This window comes from Balaenoptera physalus (genome assembly GCF_965194825.1).
Source record: "Balaenoptera physalus genome assembly, chromosome: 16".
In the NCBI taxonomy this organism is placed as follows: Eukaryota; Metazoa; Chordata; class Mammalia; order Artiodactyla; family Balaenopteridae; genus Balaenoptera; species Balaenoptera physalus.
This window is the reverse complement of record NC_138898.1, coordinates 61,468,548-61,488,171: the sequence shown is the minus strand read 5'-3', so window position 1 is coordinate 61,488,171 and position 19,624 is coordinate 61,468,548. Positions and strand designations below refer to the sequence as shown.

At 48.4% G+C, this 19,624-nt stretch overlaps 2 protein-coding genes across 6 annotated transcripts in view; one reads left to right on the top strand and one right to left on the bottom strand.

The window, feature by feature from the left end:
* The window catches only part of TMEM186 (transmembrane protein 186), a 48,546-nt gene extending 42,104 nt beyond the window's left edge, over window positions 1-6,442 (top strand). The window contains exons 3-5 of one of the 4 annotated variants that reach the window (XR_014255273.1): window positions 4,736-5,056; window positions 5,467-5,946; window positions 6,334-6,405. The gene's annotated coding sequence lies outside the window, so the exon portion shown is untranslated. Of the gene's footprint in view, window positions 1-4,735; window positions 5,947-6,333 lie in introns of all 4 variants that reach the window. The other 3 variants (XR_014255272.1, XR_014255274.1, XR_014255271.1) reach the window with 3 other exon arrangements.
* The window catches only part of ABAT (4-aminobutyrate aminotransferase), an 88,550-nt gene that overhangs the window by 31,088 nt on the left and 37,838 nt on the right, over window positions 1-19,624 (bottom strand). For both annotated transcript variants that reach the window (XM_082432510.1, XM_082432511.1), the window contains exons 2-3: window positions 6,368-6,482; window positions 616-713 (exon numbers count right to left, since the gene is read on the bottom strand). In XM_082432510.1, the coding sequence (XP_082288636.1) occupies window positions 616-713; window positions 6,368-6,437 (168 nt within the window). In that variant the 5' untranslated portion in view covers window positions 6,438-6,482. The remainder of the gene's footprint in view (window positions 1-615; window positions 714-6,367; window positions 6,483-19,624) is intronic.

Sequence of the window (19,624 nt, the reverse complement as noted above, 5' to 3'; positions counted from 1 at the left end):
TGCTATACATGCCCTGTGCCATATCACATCGTCATGTTCCTTCACTGTTGTTGGAATGCTCTGCCCCAGCCCCTGACTCTGGACTCAAAGCAAGCCATGTAACTTGCTTTGGCCAACAGAATGAAGTGGAAATGATGGTGGGCCAGTGTGGAGCCTAGCTCAAGAGACCTATAGCAAGCTCTCCTCTTCCATCACTGTGAGAGCAAGCTCAGCCTGGCTGGCTGGAGCATAAGAGGTGCACAAAGCAGAGCCAAGTCACCACAGTGACCCAAGACAAGCCTAGCCAATCACCCCTCAGGCATGTAGATGAGCCCAGGAGAGCTGCCTACCCAACGGCCAGTTAACCCTGGATGCATGAGCAACTTGTATGCTGCTGAGGTTTTGTGATTGTTTGTTACGCAGCATTATTGTGGCAATAGACAACTGATACATCTCCTCTGAGAAGACTTCTTTGGCTTCTTATGAAGGAATGGCTCGGTTTAAGGTTCTGGATCTCTAATGGTGAACTCTCTGAAAGCAGCTAAGGATACGGGGCCCTCAGCTTGGCTGTGTTCTTGCCCCATGGACACTTTTTGCTCTTTTCTGAAACACACCATTCAGCTGTGCTCAACTCACCAGAGATCTAGGCCCTGGGACTTCCGTCTTCATCAAAGGCCCATCATAATCAAATTCAATGTCGACTTTGGCTGCGGCCTGACTGATGTGTCTGGATCCTGCGGTAAACAAAGATGGTGAGAACCCCTGGGGACAGCAGATGTGAGACTCCTGCCCTTATAACACCCGATGTCCCTAACAGAGGCAGTGCCAGGACCTCAGCCGCATCCCCGCCAGACTGCCCCAGAACTCTGAGTGTGGCCACGTGGGCACCACAGGAACCCTGAGGACTTAAAGAAATGGGAAAGCCCGGAGCCAGTGAAGCTGTAAGCAAGCAGCATGCTCACGTCCTGCTGGCGTGAAGATAAGCTGATGCCGGCTTCCTATTCCTTTCGAGTGAGCAATCTCAGTTTTTAGGATTCATCCCAAGAAAATAACGGGACCAGTGCACAAAGATATCGGTTAAAAATATTGGGACTTCCCTGGCGGTCCAGTGGTTAATACTCCATGCTTCCACTGCAGGGGGCATGGGTTTGATCCCTGGTCGAGGAACTAAGATCCCGAATACAGCACAGGGAGGCCAAAAGAAAAAAGAAAAAAACCAAAAACACACAAAAAATATTTGTCATAGTATTGTTTCTGACAACAACAAAGAGGAAACAACCTAAATGTCCAACAATGGAGAGTTGCTGAATAGAATATGCCATATTCTACCACTTCACAGACAGTGGAATACTGGGAATATTATGTATCCATAATAAAAATTATCCAAATTTTGTAAAAAATTTAATCTATATCCATATGTATATATAGACCTGAGTTTCTCAGCCTCGGGCCTATTGACGTTGTGGGCTGTGTCGTTCTCTGCTGTGGGAGCTGCCCCGGGCGCTGTAGGGTGTATAGCGGCCTCCCTGGCCTCCACCCACTAGATGCCAGTAGCACCCACCTGGGAGCTGTGCCCCTAGTTGCATCAATCAAAAATCATCCAGGAGAGAATAATCAAATGTCTAAATTCAGGTGGTCCTTACTTATAGATTTTTTTGGTTAAAAAATATTTGGGGCACAAGTCGTTTGCTTGAAACTGATTTCACATTTTTTGCATAGTAATAATAAACTTGTAGAGGGTTAAATAAACTTGAGTTCCCAGGCTAACCTCCCAGGGCTTTTTAGCTCAGCATCTTGCTGAAATGAAGGGTAGTTTCAATCCCAAGTCTCACTGACCCCTAAGCAAAAGACCGCTGTGCGGAATCCAAGTGTGTAATGATTTATAATCAGTAACCCCTAGAAATCCTTTGAATGTCCCTGTTCATCTTTTATCTTCCTGGCACATATTTGGTGGTTGGAAAATGCGAGTTCCTCTTACATGGGTTGCCATACTTGCATCAAACTAGGGAATCTCTAGATGCTTCATATAAATCATATGTGTGATCTTATTTTATCTTTCCACAACCCTGAGCGGTAGGTTGTTATTGTCTGCATTACATAGGAAAGGAAATTAACAGTAAAACATGCTAGCATCTCTCTCTGTTTTCTCTCTCTCTCTGTGTCTCACACACACACACACACAACTTGCCAAACTATAAAAAGCCATATTAGAAAACATATTTAAATTCATTCTTAATTTTTCATAATTGCTTTGAATATCAAAGAAGGTTTCTGAATTAATTATGCAATAAAGTGTAGCCTTTTGAACGTAAAATCCAGTTAAAATCCAACACTACCCTTATTTTGAGGCATGAAGGTACCAGCTTTTACTATCTTTTGTTTGATCTTACAATGAAAAGGGAATTCCCATTTATTCCGTTAGCAGAGAGTTAAAGGTCATGGAACACACTGATGACTTTTAAGAAAACTGTAAACTCTTTCTCTCTTCCAGAGCTCAGGGCTACTGGTCAAGACTGAGTCCAACTAGACCTGCATTCAACAGCGATGCCTATTTGGATAAAAAGAGCGCTTAACCAGTGCTGGTCTTGCTTTGTCTCCAGCAAAGGGGGAAAGTGAAAAATTTGTAAGTAGTAAATTGTCCTCTCGTGAGGATACACAAGTCCTCCCTTCTTGTCTCCAGAAAATGTCTTGACATCGCATTGTAGGAATCAGACTTCTTGGGGGTTGGAAAGCGGGAATACCAGGAATGGAGGGAGTTAGCAGTGGGACCTGCGGCTGAAAGGATCCTGACGACAGGGAGCGTGTGGGGTCATGTGGAGTCACGGTTATGAGGATGCCAAGGCCATGAGTAAACAGGACTGGGAGGTGGGGTCGGGGTAGGAGCTAGGAGAGGCAGTGGATAGAGGGGGAGGATCCTTCCACTGGGAGCAGAGAGCAATGGGGCATGAGGCGGGGAGGCCATGGCCAGGTGCAAGGTAGATGGGTCTGGGTCAAGAACTGCACTGGTTCCTACCATGTACCAAGTCTTTGTGGGTGTGGATGGAAGAGGGCCAAAACTTCTGGGCAGAAATCCTGAAAGTCAGAGTCTGGTGAGTTTTTTGGCAACTGTGCTATCGGAAACAGGAAGATGGGGACGCTAACACAGATTCAGTCCCTACTTTGTGCTAGGCAGGCCCTACCTAGGCAAATGCTCACCTCTTGTTTTAATTAATCCACAACCTTTTTGTGAGATGATGTTGTCCCCATTTTACAGATGAGGATCAGAGAGGTTACGCAACTTTCCTGAGGTCACACAGCTAGTGAGTTGCAAGGCCAGAATCTGAATCCAGAATACTTGTGCTTTTCCCACTATATCTCAATTTTGACTTTTTGTAGAGTAGAGGAAAATAACCAAATACCAAGATGACAAATTTTCTCTTGATGATATATAATGCCATAAACCACAAAAAAAGAGAACAAGATTTAAATTGTCAAGGAAGCCTTTTCTGGGATCGCTTATACCAAGTTGCATGAGTAGATGTCCATTTACTGAGCACTAATGGTGAACATACCAGGCATTATTCTGAGCAATTTACATGGATTACCGCATGTAATGCTCACAACCCCCTAGGTGGTAAACGTTATTATGATTCTCATGTTAAAGAAGACACTAAAGCTCAGAAAGGTCAATTAATTTGCCCAAAGTCACACATCTGTTGAGTGGCTAAGCTGGAAATCTGTCCACTGGACCTCTCCTTTCCCGGATACTGTGAATGTAACTGATGTATCTTCCATTTCATCTAGTGTGGGTCTTTCAAATGAAACGTTTGCAGCAAAACGACTCACTTCCCCAGAGGCAAATTACTATCAAAAGTACAAGGAAGCCAAAAAATGTTTGAATTAATATTGAATGATCCAGTATTTTCATTCATGAATAAAGCAGCACGCCCAGAAGGCAGGGGTGTGCCCTGACACACAAGACCAGGCATAGTGGGTAAATCCCGCCCAGCCCTCTGTGGCCATTCCAATCCACAGAGTCATTTTTTTTTAAATTAATCAATTTATTTTATTTAGTTTTGGCTGTGTTGGGTCTTCGTTTCTGTGCGAGGGCTTTCTCTAGTTGCGGTGAGCGGGGGCCACTCTTCATTGCGGTGCGCGGGCCTCTCACTGTCGCGGGCTCTCTTGTTGCAGAGCACGGGCTCCAGACGTGCAGGCTCAGTAGTTGTGGCTCACGGGCCCCGTTGCTCCGCGGCATGTGGGATCTTCCCAGACCAGGGCTCGAACCCATGTCCCCTGCATTGGCAGGCAGACTCTCAACCACTGCGCCACCAGGGAAGCCCCACAGAGTCATTTTTTAACTCTAAACTGTAAAAGCAGCCATCCAATGTTTTTAACGTCCTCTTAGTCTTCTACTGAGAGTAATAAATGAATGTCATTTTCCCAAATAGCAAGGGTTCTGTATGTGAGCCTGGCCAAAATCAAGGTCACGTTCAACTGGAGTTGTTTGCTCTGCTTTTGTTTAAAAACAAAACAAAATACCTTATCCCTCCCCTCGACTGTCCACCCCACTTACTCTTATCAGTAAGGAAAATATCAGTAAGCAACAATGAAAAAACAAACACGTCTAATTTCACCACCCAGAGAGAACCATTCTGCTGTCTGGTCTCCCGGTCTCTGTGCTCTACTTGCTGATATAAGATGATAAACGCTTTGCATGATGCCATATGGGAACACTGTCTCAGGCCATGAACTATCAGCATGTTTAATGGCTTTGCAGTGATCCAGTGGGTGGAGGCACTGCACGGAAGCCTCTGAACACAGTGAGGGTGGTAGCAGCCTGTGGCTCCCCACTTGGGCACCCTCTTCTCTCCCTCACCCTGAGGAAGCAGCTGCTGTGTTGTGAGCGGCTGCATGAAGACTTCCACGTGGCACTGAATCCAGCCACAGCCACGCGAGTGAGCTTGAGAGTGGATCCCCGGCTCCCCCGGTGAACCTTCACACAGGACCACAGCCCTGGTACCAGCTCAACTGTGCCTCATGAGAGACCTGGACCCAGAGCATCCAGCCAAGCCACGTGGATTCGTAATCCACAAAAACCGTGAGATAATAAACATGCGTTATTTTAACCTGTTACGTTTGCAGGTATTTGTTATATGACAATAGATAATTAATATGTAGTTAAGGGTGTGGGTCCTGGGGCAACCCGGCTCCGCTCAAAGCCTGGCTCAGTCCCTGGCAGGCTCTGAGACTCTGGGAAAGTTACATAACCTCTCTGAGTCTCAGTTTGGTTCAGAGCAACGTACCAAGGTCAGTTCCTCAGTTGTGACAAATGCATCCTGGTGATGTAAGATGCTAACACTGGGGAAAACTGAGTGAGGAGCATATGGGATCTCTTTGTACTGTCTCTGCAATTTCTCTGCATACCTAAAATATTCCAAAGGAAAATGTTTATTTAAAAATAAAACCTGTGGGAGAGGAGAGAACATTCCTGCTTTTTATTCCACTCAGGATATAAACACCTGCAACATTCAACATGCAAACCAAGGCCTCGGCCAACAATTTGTCTTCAGAAGGCAGACAGGACTGACAATAAGAAGGAGGCATTGTGACAACAAGCACGGGGCTCTGAAAACTGGGGACAGCCTGGAGGGGCTGGCATCCAAAGGAGGCTACTGCAAGCCTCCCTCTCCCAGAGCCGCTGGGAGGCACGTGGGGGAGTGATGATGAGAACCCAGCGTTTGGAGCCGGACTGACTTGCATTCAAGGGGCTGCATGACTTTGCTTCCCTGAGCCTCAGTTTTCTCATCTGTAAAATGGGATTCACCCTTTCCTTCCTCATTAGACTATAGGGAGGGAGGTCTCCTGAGATCACGCGGGCAGGGTGCTCACTTGGCTACACTGAACTCGGCGAGGCAGAGAGAAATAGAAGCATCTGAGAGAGACCACGGCGGCAGAATGAGCCAGTGCTGTTGGCCGGTTGGGTGCAGGGTGAGTGGAGGTGAGGCAGAGGGTGGGGTGGACATGCCTGGGATGGGGCCTCCCATCCAGTGCCCTTGAAGCTTTACAAGGACTTCTGTAGTTTTCTTGTTTCTCGGCAGTAAACCCAGCTATGTGTTTTCTCCAACAATCCCTATGCAGCCAGCTGGGCCCTTCTGGCTGCTGGGGCCACCACCTCCGTGCCCGCAGAGTGGCTCCAGGATGGATCAGCTCCCTGACCACTGCAGCGCTGTCCACCCGGGGACAGGAGCACATGGTGGAGATGGGAGGGGTGGCGACGGGGACAGTTTTATGGGGGTGGGTGGGACAGCGGATCCCTTTATCCCCAAGTATTTTTTCAGACCCCAAATCTCTAGTCTGGATTGTGTCTCCCATTAGGGCCAGTTCTTGCCGAGACCTCCCCAGGGCTTACCGGGCACGAGCAGGCGGTAGTTGTGCTGAAAGCTGCAGGCCAGCCGCCGGGTGAGCAACATGGAGGCCATGGTCACCTCCACCGGCAACAGAGACCCCTGTCACACGCTCCTGCCCTGAAAGAAAACAGAAACACAGAGTCAGGCCAACAAAGACCACACCCTTGCTGGCCAAGTATCCCACTCCCCACAATTTCCCCACACAGTGGAGAAGTTTCTTCTAATACGAAATCCTTTGCTTTCATACAGAATATAAACTTTTTTAAAAAATAAATTTATTTTATTTTATTTATTTTTGGCTGCGTTGGGTCATTGCTGCGCGTGGCCTTTCTCTAGTTGCGGCGAGCAGGGGCTACTCTCTGTTTTGGTGCACGGGCTTCTCATTGCGGTGGTTTCTCTTGTTGCGGAGCACGGGCTCCAGTCATGCGGGCTTCAGTAGTTGTGGCATGCAGGCTAAGTAGTTGTGGCTCGCAGGCTCTAGACTGCAGGCTCAGTAGTTGTGGCACATGGGCTTAGTTGCTCCGTGGCATGTGGGATCTTCCCGGACCAGGGCTCGAACCCGTGTCCCCTGCATTGGCAGGTGGATTCTCAACCACTGTGCCACCTGGGAAGCCCAGAATATAAACTTTAAAAAAAAAACTTTTTGACCACGTGACTTGCAGGATCTTAGTTCCTGGACCAGGGATTGAACCCAGGCCACGGCAGTGAAAGCTTCGAGACCTAACTACTGGACCTCCAGGGAATTCCCCAGAATATACACTTTAAATCAAAGCCTGTTCACATGTGTTTTCATTTGACCTTGTAGCCAGGTAGGATTATTATGCCCATTTTCTAGATGGAAAAACAAAGAGAGGGGACAGGGTTGGCTTGAGAGCTCTCTGTAGGTGAGCTGGCAAGCTCAGGGCATCATCCACCTGGGATAAGCAAGGCAGGCCTGTGTTCTACACGATGGAAAGACCTAGAAGGATGAAACTTCACAGCAGATGTCATGATGACTGCTCAATGTGGGAAGCAGGGAGCTCCCTCTGCCCTGTTCACATACAGAATATCGGTGGTTGGGAATCCTGCAGATCCAGAGGCATATCCGGTGGCCCATTTTGGGGGTTGTACTTCTCCCGAGTTTGTTCTGGACTGAGAGGGGTCCCCGGAATGTGGGATTTTCAGTTTTGAAACTGGAACAGGCCCAGAGCCCAGTGGATAGTTACCCTACACAGCCCCAGGGAGTCAGGCTCCCAGCTCCCACTTTACAGGTGTGTTGGCTGATTCTCTCCAGATTGCCCCTAAGCCCTGATCCCAAATCCTGGCGCCTAGCTCTGTTAGTTGCCTTTTGCATTGTGGGCCTGGAGCAAAGCCTCCCTCCCCCATTGTTTATTTGCTTCTTTTTATCACCTCTCCCCCCTCCATCCCCCTCTCCCCAGGCCACCATTCAAACATACTCTCTGTTCATCTTTTTGTTTGTGGGTCTTCTCACTAAATACATGCTTTGTTACTTAGCACGTGTATTTTCCTTGTGTACCTACAATACTGGATATAGACCTGTATTGTTTCTCAGAACAATGACGGAAGCATTCACTTCTCATTATTACTCTGTTTCCCGAGTCCTTTCTACATGCTGCCCACTGTGCTAAGCACTCTACATACAGTATTATTAACATTTATTATTATTATTAACACCCACAACAATGCTATGTGATCCCCTTTTTACAGATGAGGAAACTGAGGCACATAGATGTTAATGGTGGATCTGAAAACAGAACTCAGCTGTCTGAGTCCAGGGTCAGCAAACGTCACCACTCACCATTCTCAGAAACTTCTCCCTCCGTCTACAGGAGTGTAGACATGGCAGCCAGGTCTGTTCTGTGCGACCCAGCCCCACTGGTCATAGCTGACTGGTCCTGGCTGGGCCAGAGTCCTGGGAGCTGCTGGGTCAGCCACTCTCTACCTTGTAAGAGGAGCCGGCGTTCAAACACGGTCTTTTGTTAATTAATTAATTAAGTTGGCTGCGCTGGGTCTTAGTTGCGGCATGCGGGATCTAGTTCCCTGACCAGGGATCGAACCCAGGCCCGCTGGATTGGGAGCAGAGACTTAACCACTGGCCCACCAGGGAAGTCCCCAAACAAGGTCTTTTCATGGAGAAGAATGTGGCCTTTGCACTAGAGAGAAGCAGCCACAGGAGAGAGAAAGTGGGTCCTGCATGTGGGGGACTCCCTGGTTCCATCTCAAGCCTGCAGCTCAGCTCGGCCATGAGTGCAGCACCTACTTCTGAACCTGAGTTATCTTCCCCGGCGGGGGGTGAGTGGGCGGGGGCAGGGGAGAGCCAGGAGTGTTACGCTCAAAGATGTCCCTCCACGTGGGAGGAAACATCAGGAGTGAGGGAAAAGTGTTCCCATCCTAATAGTGCCTTGGTAAGAAAGTCCAGAAAGCCTCCCCCTTCCCCACTTTTCTGGGCTTGCTTGCATTACTTTGAATGGATTTCTGTTGCTTGCAAACAGAATCCTAGCTAACAGCATGGTTAGGGCGTCAGAGCCCCAGATTTTGCGAGTGCACTGGGAATAATAATGCCTCTTCTGGGACTTCCCCGGTGGTCCAGTAATTTAGACTCCGTGCTTCCACTGCAGGGGGTGCAGGTTCGATACCTGGTCAGGGAACTAAGATCTCACATGCCACACGGCGCAGCCAAAAAAAGAAAAAGAAAACGATAAACAAAACCATAATAATGCTTCTTCTACTCAGCACTGCAGGTAGAGCAACGCCCTGCAGGGTGGCTAAGGATAGAGACTTCTGGGCCGGCGAACCTTCTCTCCGGGGGATCGGGATTCCTCCAGGGTGGAAGTGACTATTCTGAAGGGTACTTTATGCCCCTCAATCTGCTCAACCAGCAGTAGTGTACCTCTCCGTTTCAGAGACCACGAGATGGAAGCTCGACGACGAGATGGAAGCTCGGAGGAGTTAAGGTATTTGGCTTTGGTCATAGGATTGCTTCGGACTGCCTGACCCCAAACCCTTCATTACAACATCGATTAAGTCAGTGAATAACAAAACACCTACTGTAGAAGCAACGGGGCTTGATGAATACAAATGATCTAGTTCAGAGAGGAAATTTTGTTGCTTTTCACCTGAGAAAATATTATTGAGAAAAGCATGGGCTTGGAAGGTGAGACCTTAAATTAACTGAGAAACCAGACTCTTTCCTTAATAACTCAATGGATATTTTGATCTATTCCGGAACAGCCAACTCAATGCAAGCCTGTTACTTTTTAGCAGCCTGGTAACTAGGTAGAAAGAGTAGTTGCTGTCTCTCATTTAAGAGCATTTGTCTCAAACGGGAGCACTTAAGACTCCACACAGTTCAATTTCCATTAGACGTGTTTTTGAAAATGCGAGAATCTCGGAGAGCTAGCATATTAACATTTGAATGCTCTGCAAAAGTGAAAGTCACATCTATACACTTTCAATTACAAAATGTCACACTGGGAAACATATCTCAGTGACATTTCAGTGGCCCGCAGTTGAAACTGACCTTATAACGAAACCTGATCTCTATCAGACGTTAGTTCTTAGCACAATATATTTCCAACAATCAGAAGAATTAATGTCATTCATTTACTGTCCCTGGCCCACTAATTCAATCAACAAAATTAATTAGGCACCTGTTTCAGGCAAGGCACTGCATTATTTAGACACAGGAGAAAACGAAGATGGATAAAATGCTCCTCTCTTTCTGAAGCTCATAATTTAGTGTCAGAGGAACGAAGGGGAAAAAAATGGGAGAATTTAATGTAGTAGCTGCTTCACGCATCATGTTGATAAATTCTTAAAATAACCTGGCAGGGCATGCAGGTGAAAGAATTTCCAGTTCACTGTCAACAACTAATTCTGTACAAGACAGAATGGAACCCTGACTTTTGCTGGTATAAGCAAGGTGCCATGGGAACAGAGAAATTAATTCTGGGTTGAGGGGTGTGCTGCTGAAAGGCTGTGAGATTTCAGAAGTCACAGAAGAAAGGGGAGGTAAGGCCTGAGCTAATGCTCGGAGGCATGAAAGGACATGGAACGGCCAACGATTCAGGCAAGAAATCACAGAGCGGTGGAAGGGAAGATGAGGGGCAGAAACAGCTGATGGCCAGATGGAACCCTCTGGAGACCCTCTCAAGGAGGGAGAGTGCCAGCTGCTCTAGTCTTATCCGGAAGGATCCTGTTCAGCCAAGTCCCAGAGGACAGGGAGGGAATGAGTACTCAGCATGTCAATGAGACGCTGGGGTCATCGTTGAGTTGGGGAGGGGGGCTTGCTGGGGTGAGCTGAGTGGAGGGCACCAACCAGGGTGGGAGATGATGGCGAGGAAGCAGCCAGGGACCAGCTCCTAAACCCTCAGACTTAGAGATGGTGGTTTAAGAATTATGCGTTCCTCAAAGTGTTAAACGTAGGATTACTATATGGCCCAGCAATTCCACTCCTAAGTATACACCCAAAAGAACTGAAAATAGGAATAAATACATAAGCACGCATGTTCACAGCAGCACCATTCACAATCATCAAAAGTTGGAAACAACCCACTGTCCATCAGTGGATGAGCAGATGAACACCATGTGGTCTGTCTACACCCGGGAGTATCATTCGCCACGGAAAGGAAAGAAGCACTGATACAACATGGATGAACCTCAAAGACATTATGGTAAATGCAAGAATCCAGACGTAAAAGGTCACATATTGTAAGATTCTGTTTATATATAAAACTTCAAGAATAGGTAAATCCAAAGAGATAGAAAGCAGATCAGTGGTTGCCAGGGGCTGGGAAGAGAGGATAGTGGGAGTGGCTACTGAATGGACACGGGGTTTCTATTTCGGGGGATGAAAAAGTTTTGGAACTAGATAGTGGTGATGGTTGTACAACATTGTGAATGTATTAAAAGGCACAGAATTGTTCACAGAAGATGGTTGATAGTTAATTTTGTTATGTGAATTTGACCTCAATAAAAGAGAATTGTTGGGCTTCCCTGGTGGCACAGTGGTTGAGAATCTGCCTGCTAATGCAGGGGACACGGGTTCGAGCCCTGGTCTGGGAAGATCCCACATGCCACGGAGCAACTGGGCCTGTGAGCCACAACTACTGAGCCTGCGCGTCTGGAGCCTGTGCTCCGCAACAAGAGAGGCCGCGATAGTGAAGAGGCCCGTGCACCGCGATGAAGAGTGGTCCCCACTTGCCGCAACTAGAGGAAGCCCTCGCACAGAAACAAAGACCCAACACAGCCAAAAATAAATATTAAATAAATAAATAAAATATTAAAAAAAAAAAAAAAAAAAAAAGAGAATTGTTGAGTGATCCCTCCTCTTTCACAGAGGGGAGAGAGAGGACCAGAAAAAGCCATAGAGGGGAATGACACATCCTGATCATAGAGGCCTGCGTTTGAATTCCTGCCGCTACAGGCTGTGTGATCCCAAGTTGTCATTTGACCAATCTGCTTCATTCATTCACTTAGCAGATGTCCCTGTGCCCCTGTGATACGCCAGGCACCGTGCATAGGCACTCTGATGAAATGCAAAGCAAGACCCAGCTTAAAAAGAGCTGTGATAGATTAGTGATGTCTCTCACGTGCACCGTAATAGTGCAGTCGTTGATTCTAGAGCTCTGTGGTCTGAGATCCCTGGAGGTTTCTGGGGTCACTGAGGAAAGGGGACAGCCTACAGGCAGACTCTCCCTGCAGACTCACTCTAGGGGCCCTTAGATGCAAGTCGGCCACAGGGGAGGCTCCCTTTCCCGGGCAGAGACCTCAAAGCAGCAACAGTGACAGCAGAGAGCTGGGTGCCCAGGGGTCTTGCTGGGGGCCAGTCATGCCCGTCTCTCACCTGACGGGGCAATGATGTCCTCAGGGGGTTCCTGGCTTTCTCTCTTCCTCTCCTTCTGTTTTCTAATTGGTTTCTGACCTTTTTAAAGGATAATTCATCTCGCATCACTCTCCTGCCTAAAACCCTCCAATCACACTTAGAAAAATGCAAACCCCGAGAGAGTGGGGATGGAGTTTTTCCTGTTCACCAGGTACCCGGAGCTCAGCACAGCTCCCGGACTCACCGCACTTGAGCTGTGAAAGGCAGACAGTCCCACACGCCTTTTAAGGTAGATCATATTTAAAATTAGCGAGCAGGTCTGAAATTCGTGTTAAAACAACAATTTAACAATAACATTCCCCTCCCCTCAAAGCTAAAGTCACTGTGTCACTGACTGTCCACCACAGCCCTTGTTTGGCTTGGGCACAGAAGACACATCAATCTCCTGGCCTCGGTTTCCTCGTGTGTAAAATGTAGGTGTTGGATCATATTGTTTCTAAGGCCCCTTCTGACCCCGAGAAGCATGTGGCGAGCTGTTTACTGAGAATTCCTGGCAGCACTGCTCCCCACCCCCACTCTTACCCCAGAAGGGGTCCCAGCATCACCCTGTTCCTCCCGCCATGCCCTCTGCAATCTGTGGCACATCTGGAAAAAGGAGGAGGTGGCCTGAGGGATCCCGGGCCTGAGGGGGAGCTTCCTGAGCACCGGCACACCCTGAGGCTTGTGACCAAGGCGGGGCTGGAGAAATCCCAGACTCTGAATGGAAACAAGCTGGTTGCAGGCACCCCTGGTCCCTAAAATCCCGTCTCCCTCTGTGTTTTCCAAACCTCTTCCCAGCATACTACTTCTCCCTCACATTCTTAATCTCGTACAACATGTATTTACTTAACGTACTTCTTGAAATCAACTTGCTTTATATCTTTTATTTTTTGTTTAACTTTTTGGCTGCGCCGAGAGTCACCTGGGATCTTAGTTCCCCGACCAGGGATCAAACCCGCGCCCCGTGCATTGGAAGCTTGGAGTCTTAACCACTGGACTGTCAGGGAAGCCCCGAAATCAACTTGCTTTCTAAACTTTATAAAGCTATTTTCCCACAACCCCTACTAATCACTCCCCAGCCCCTTTTCCTCAAAGTTTCATCTGGGGCAAATAAAGGTGATGGGGGAAAGAATGTAATAAAATCAAGACAGGTTGTTAAATTAAAAGCTGGATGCGGTTGACTGCCCAAGGTTTCCGGCCTCGGCCAGGCCCCCTCTTTTTGCTGGGATGGAGACCACCAGCTCTTAGACAGGTGTTAAAGGCGGACAGGAACTTTTCTCCTTGATAGAACCTAAAGAGTAATTTCAATCAATCAATAAATTAGACAGAATAGGAACCATCAGAGTACACGGCAGATGGAGGTGATCTTTGTTTCAGACACCCGGAGCCCCTACAATAAATGCTGTTTCTTACTGTGCGTTTCAGTCAAAACAAGTTGAAACCCTTGGGTTCCCACCCACTGCTCCCTATCCCTTTTCCTCTAATTAAAATGCTAATTAGTTCTCTCTGCTCCCTCTTATCTGCCTGGTGCAACTGAAGGGTGGGCAGGGCTGGGAGAAAGTAATGTTTAAATCAATAGGGGGAGAGGAATTCAGGTGAAAGGGGAAAAACAAAACCTTTCCAATTTGCTTTGGAGGGAGAATAAAAAGTCAAAAGTACTGGTTGCTGGATTTTGTTTTTAAACATCTTTATTGGAGTATAATTGCTTTACAATGTTGTGTTAGTTGCTGCTGTATAACAAAGTGAATCAGCTATATGTGTACATATAGCCCCATATGCCCTCCCTTGCTGTTTATGGCTCACCTACTGTGTGCCCTGTATCTTCTAGATTACTTTTCGTATCCACCTCAGGTGACAGGCTCAGAGGTGAATGGCTTCCCAAGCTCAAAAGCCAGTGATTTTGGGTTCTCAAAAGCCAGTGATTCTTCCCCATGCTGCTCGTGAGACTCAGGGGAGCTCTCCACCTACGACGCCCACCCCCCCACCCCGGGCACACCCACGGATCTGACCTGGGCATTGGTGAAGCTCCCGAGGCAGGGTTGGAACCGCCTTCCTAAGGGGTAAACGGTGGACCCTGCACTTGACCCAGGTCTGCATGGCCCCCAAATCCTTGGAAATGGTTTCCGACTTTGAAAGTTAAACATCCCAAAGATGAAAAAGAAGAGAAAGAAGAAGATCAAGGTGGCCCTTTGGGGAGGTGGTATGCAGGGTGTTTGATGTGAAACCAGCCTCTTTTGCTTTCTGTGTGACCTTGGGCACCTTAAGTAACCTCTCTGGGCTTCAGTTTCCTCCTCTGTAAAATGGGGACAATACCAATTGCACCTAACTCATGGAGTAGCAGAGGGTAACTGAGACCTGGGACTCGGGTCCCTGCTGTATCCCCAGCCCCAATGCCCAGCTGAGAACAATCATTGAATAAATAATAAACACTCCAGAACCGTCCTACGAAGATAGACTCATCTCTCCACCATGCTGCCTCCCAGGCCCTATGAACACCCAATCTTTGCATGTGTCATTAGCTAGAGATAGATGCCCCAGACCTCTCTGAGGCCCCGAAGATGCTCTTTCTCATTCTTCTATCTGCTCTAGGGACAGAGACAAAAGGGCTGGCAGAGGCTGGGGACATTCCTTTCCCATCTGCAGCCCTAGCCGTCCGCTTTTCTGCAGACTCAATGGGGACACAATGACACGTTCAGCTAAGTGGGCCTCCATTGTCAAGGCCAGGGGTCGCCATGGCAACCAATAAAGCCAGAGCCCTGGCCTTTGCAGATGGCTAACAGGGCCCCATTCATGGGCCTGTGACGGTGGCCTTGGGACAGAAGGTTTTATCTCGGACCTGGCTTCCCTCCTCCAGCCCCGACTCCCATGAGACCCCCTCCCTGGTTTTCTCCGCAAAATAGACCCCGGCCCTCCCAGCCTGCACTCATGATTTCCTTTAACAACCTGCCTCGCGGAGCATGATACAATCATCAGTGGCTTGTATCAGGAGAGAGGAATATTGTTCTTAGAAACAGGCAAGTGTTGACTCCTCAGACAGACTAAGGGTTCATTTGAGAAAGTAACGTGAGCCAGAAATTGGGCCCAAATGTGCTGTCTATTAGCTTGATGACTCTGGGCAAGTTGCTCAACTAGGGAATTCCCTGGCAGTCTAGTGGTTAGGACTCTGCGCTCTCACTGCCGAGGGCCCAGGTGAGTGCCTGGGGTTCAATTCCTGGTCGGGGAACTAAGATCCCACAAGCCGTGTGGCATGGCCAAAAAAAAAAGTCGCTCAGGACTTCCCTGGTGGCACAGTGGTTAAGAATCTTCCTGCCAATGCAGGGGACACGGGTTCAAGCCCTGGTCCAGGAAGATCCCACATGCCGCAGAGCAACTAAGCCTGTGCACCACAACTACTGAGCCTGCGCTCTAGAGCCCACGAGCCACAACTACTGAGCCCGCGTGCTGCAACTACTGAAGCCCGTGCGCCTGGAGCCCGTGCTCCGCGACAAAAGAAGCCACTGCAATGAGAAGCCTGCACACTGCAACGAAGAGTAGCCCCCGCTCACTACAACTAGAGAAAGCCCACATGCAGCAACGAAGACCCAACGCAGCCAAAAACAAATAAATTAATTAATTAAAAAAAAAACATTGCTCAGCTCACCAGGGCCTCAGTTTCCTCATCTGTAAAATGGGAAGAATAAAACCTACCCATGTGGTCACGAGGCACAGAATTTGGTTCCGGCCAACTGAAGCCTACACACAAGATGTAGAAGAGAAGGCTCCTCACAGGCCATGTTCTCAGTTTCCAAAGACCCCTCTACTCTGTAGGGAAGGTATTTGTTCTACAGCCTCAAGTGCTGGGAGGGACAATTTGCACATGCAAATCTCTAGCTCTGCTTGAGCCTGAACATCCAGCTTCCATGAGACAGAAGCTCGTCTGCCTCAACGTCTCCCATCCTCAGGCTTCTGTCTCCCAGTTCACCTGCCTGCCCCAGCCCGCCAGGCTCCATCAGGAAGAATAAGGTGAACTTAAATCATGCATGCAGGCAGCATGAACACGGCATCACTAGAACAGAGTGAAGGGAGGAAAGAACAGACAAGGCTTCAAATCCAAGTCCTCTGAATGGGAGAGACACAGGCTTTATTCTGGGAGCAGGAAACAGGTGGAAAGACGCGTCCTGAAATGGCTGGGCTAGTTTTGGATTTCCAACCCCACAAGGGAGCAGGAGTGACAGAGCAGAATCTGGGCTGGGAAGGATGCTGTGCCAACACTGAACAAGTTGACCCAGGCCAACGTACGGGCGTCTGCTGAATTTCACAGGTGTTTACGGGGCGCCTGCGCTGAGCCGGCACGTGCCTGCAGAGCGAGAACGTGCCCTGCTCTGTCCTCAGGATCCAGTGTTCCCAAATGGGGGGCCAACAAGCAACAGATAAGGTCAGCGTGATGAGAGGAGACATGCTTCCTGTTTAGAGAAACCAAATCATTTTAAGGACTCCAGGAACTGCTAAGTATGCAAATACCACAGCGTATAACAAATGAGCCATTTATTTCCTTCCAGGTCTGCACCGCAGGCGACTTGGAAGCACTTTTTTGGAGATCGGAGTTACAGTGTGTGCCCGACAGTATTCCTACGATCCCTTGGAAATATCTTAACTTTTCAGAAATTCAAAGGATCTTTCACTGATGCCTGATGCAGGGTCTGCTACGATTCAATGAATGAATCCCTCCTGTGCCAAGTGTTACTCACACTATCTCATCTACTCCTGGAAGGCAAATACTACTCTCCCATTTTTCAGGTGAGGGAATAGGCTCAGAGAGGTTTTGCCACTTGCGCAAGGACACAAAGCTGGAGATAGTGGAGCTGTGTTAGAACCATGGCCCTCTGCGCTTGAAGACTAAGATCTGGGTATATTCCCAGTTTGGTGGTTGGGATCCTTACCCAGAAAGCTCATCAATCAACGGAGACCAACATACATACACCTCCTTTACAGGGACAAAAAACTTCAACAGTTATCACTGTTTGCAGCCTTCCTGAAGACTGTCATCTCTTCTTTTTTTTTTTTTTGCCGCACCTTGCAGCACGTGAGATCTTAGTTCCCTGACCAGGGATCAAACACACGCCCCCTACATTGGAAGCATGAAGTCTTAACCACTGGACCGCCAGGGAAGTCCCAAGACCTTCATCTTTTAGCCACACTCTCGTTTCCAACCTCAGCCCACACGTGGCACTTTCCCTAAACCCCAAAGCTTGTCCCACAGTCCCTTCCAGGGTGCAGAGGCCCAAATTCCACGAGGCGCCCCATCCCACCCTATGGCATGTAAGGTCCTTGGCGTGGAAGAAGCAGCATCTTTATGACTCCATGGCACTTAGGACAGCTCCAGGTAACAGAGAATGCTAACTGCATGTTTTAAACATCAATATGTGACCCAAGAGTTTGCCTTCCTTTTCTTGCGTCCTAATTCTTCCAGCCAACGCTTTAAACATTTTGGTGCAGGAGAGACAGCAAAGGGGAGGGGAGGTCCAAGGATAGAGTCATGAAAAAGCAGCCGATTCACCGCCTTCTGAACCAATCAAGCAGGCTCACCCCTTGCTGTTGATGTGGCACCATGGCCATAAGTCATATGATCCTGGCCAAACAGTCAGGCCTTCTGGATGGCACGTGTGTGTTGATTTCCAAGATCCTCATGCCAGCCTTACCTGACCCTCACCCACCCGCCCACAAGATCTGGCAGCATCTGAGACATCAAACGTAATCTGTCCGTTTAGGGAGTCTTCCCACGGGACCACAGAGGGCAGATGGCTGGAGCCCTTAACCCTACAGCTCCCAATGCCTTGTTTAGCTTGTTTATCGAAAGGAGTGGGCCCCGGAGGACAAAATATAGCACCAAGGAAAGAGCTGGGACATGAACCTGGGGAAGAAGGCTGATCACAGCTGCTGCTGATTATCAACACGTGAGGCTGGAGCATTGATCTAGTGCAAAACATCCATCACTTCCGCGGTGTTTTGTCCACACAGAGCCAGATACGCAGAGTAAATAAAACCGGCATGGAATATTTCCTGGTTGGCATCCTCCCTGGAGGGGAAACCCACCCAGGTGTCCAAACCTCCCTGGGTTTCTCTCATCAACAGCGTTCTCTGCCTTCCCTCCTGTTGAGAAAAATGCCTCCATTTTATGGCTTTTTGATAGTTTTAGGAAAACAAACTTGCTAATTAAAAAAAGAAAATCTCTAAAATGATACTCCTTGAGACATGTACAAAACCCCCAGCCATCCTCCAGGCAAAAAGATACGGCTTTCAGGAATGAGTTGAGGGCTTTCTATTGAAACCATCTTATTTTTTCACATTTAAAAAATGTGAAATGCCCCAACATTCCTTGGCTCCTTGCTACCCCCAGGATCAAGCCCAGCTGCTTGGCTGGGTACCCCCTGCCCCCAACCTGTATGTCCTGCCCTCTGGACGCTGACCTGCACATACGCTGATCTTTGCTGCCTCCGGGTTGTCACTCACACGATCCTGTCTGTTGGAATGTCCTTTCTGCCCCTCCTCCTGTGCATATTTCCTTACCTCTTGTGTACCTTTTCAGAGTGCCCACCTCCGGCCACCTACTCCAAGAAGCCTTCCTGATTCTCAATTCAGGGTTAGATGCCACTCATCTGTATTTCTCCAGCAATCACTCCTTTTTTTTTTTTTACTTTAGGGGAATTCCCTGGCGATCCAGTGGTTAGGGCTCGGCGCTCTCATTGCTGGGGCCTGGGTTCAATCCCTGGTCGGGGAACTAAGATCCCACAAGCTGCGTGGCATGGCCAATAAATAAATAATTAAATTTCAAACACACAAGATGAATCTGACTCTACCTACCACCTTGTTCCAAATGTCAACATCTGTCATGTTTAGATTAGCCACAGATTTATACGCATATTCTTTTCCTGTTCACCTGTACTGTCTATCTGTTCACATCTCTGTCTCTGCCTTTAGCCTGTGAGATTCATGTATTCACTCATTCATTCACTCACGGGTCCGCCAGCAGGCACTGCTATGTCCTGACTGCCTATTGCCTGAAGACACAACACTAAATCCTGAGGACCCAGGTGGGATGGTGGGACCAGACAGCAGAGTCCCCGCATTCTGTTCCGGCGGAAGAGACAGACAACAACTAAGTAAACAAGGAAGATAATCTCACATCGTGATGAGGGTCATCAGCATCACCTGACAGCCATCGACCCATCTGTCTCATCACCTCCAGCATCGAGCGCCATGTCACAGGCAGAGAAGGCCCAGCAAACACCTGTGTGCTCCCAGAGCTGGATGCTCCGAGCACAGGGTTCCACCGAGGCAGCCTGGGTTCTGTGGTCACCATGGCAACAGTCCTTCCCTTTCCACCCCCTTGGAAGGGGGCCGTGGATGGGGACCAGGA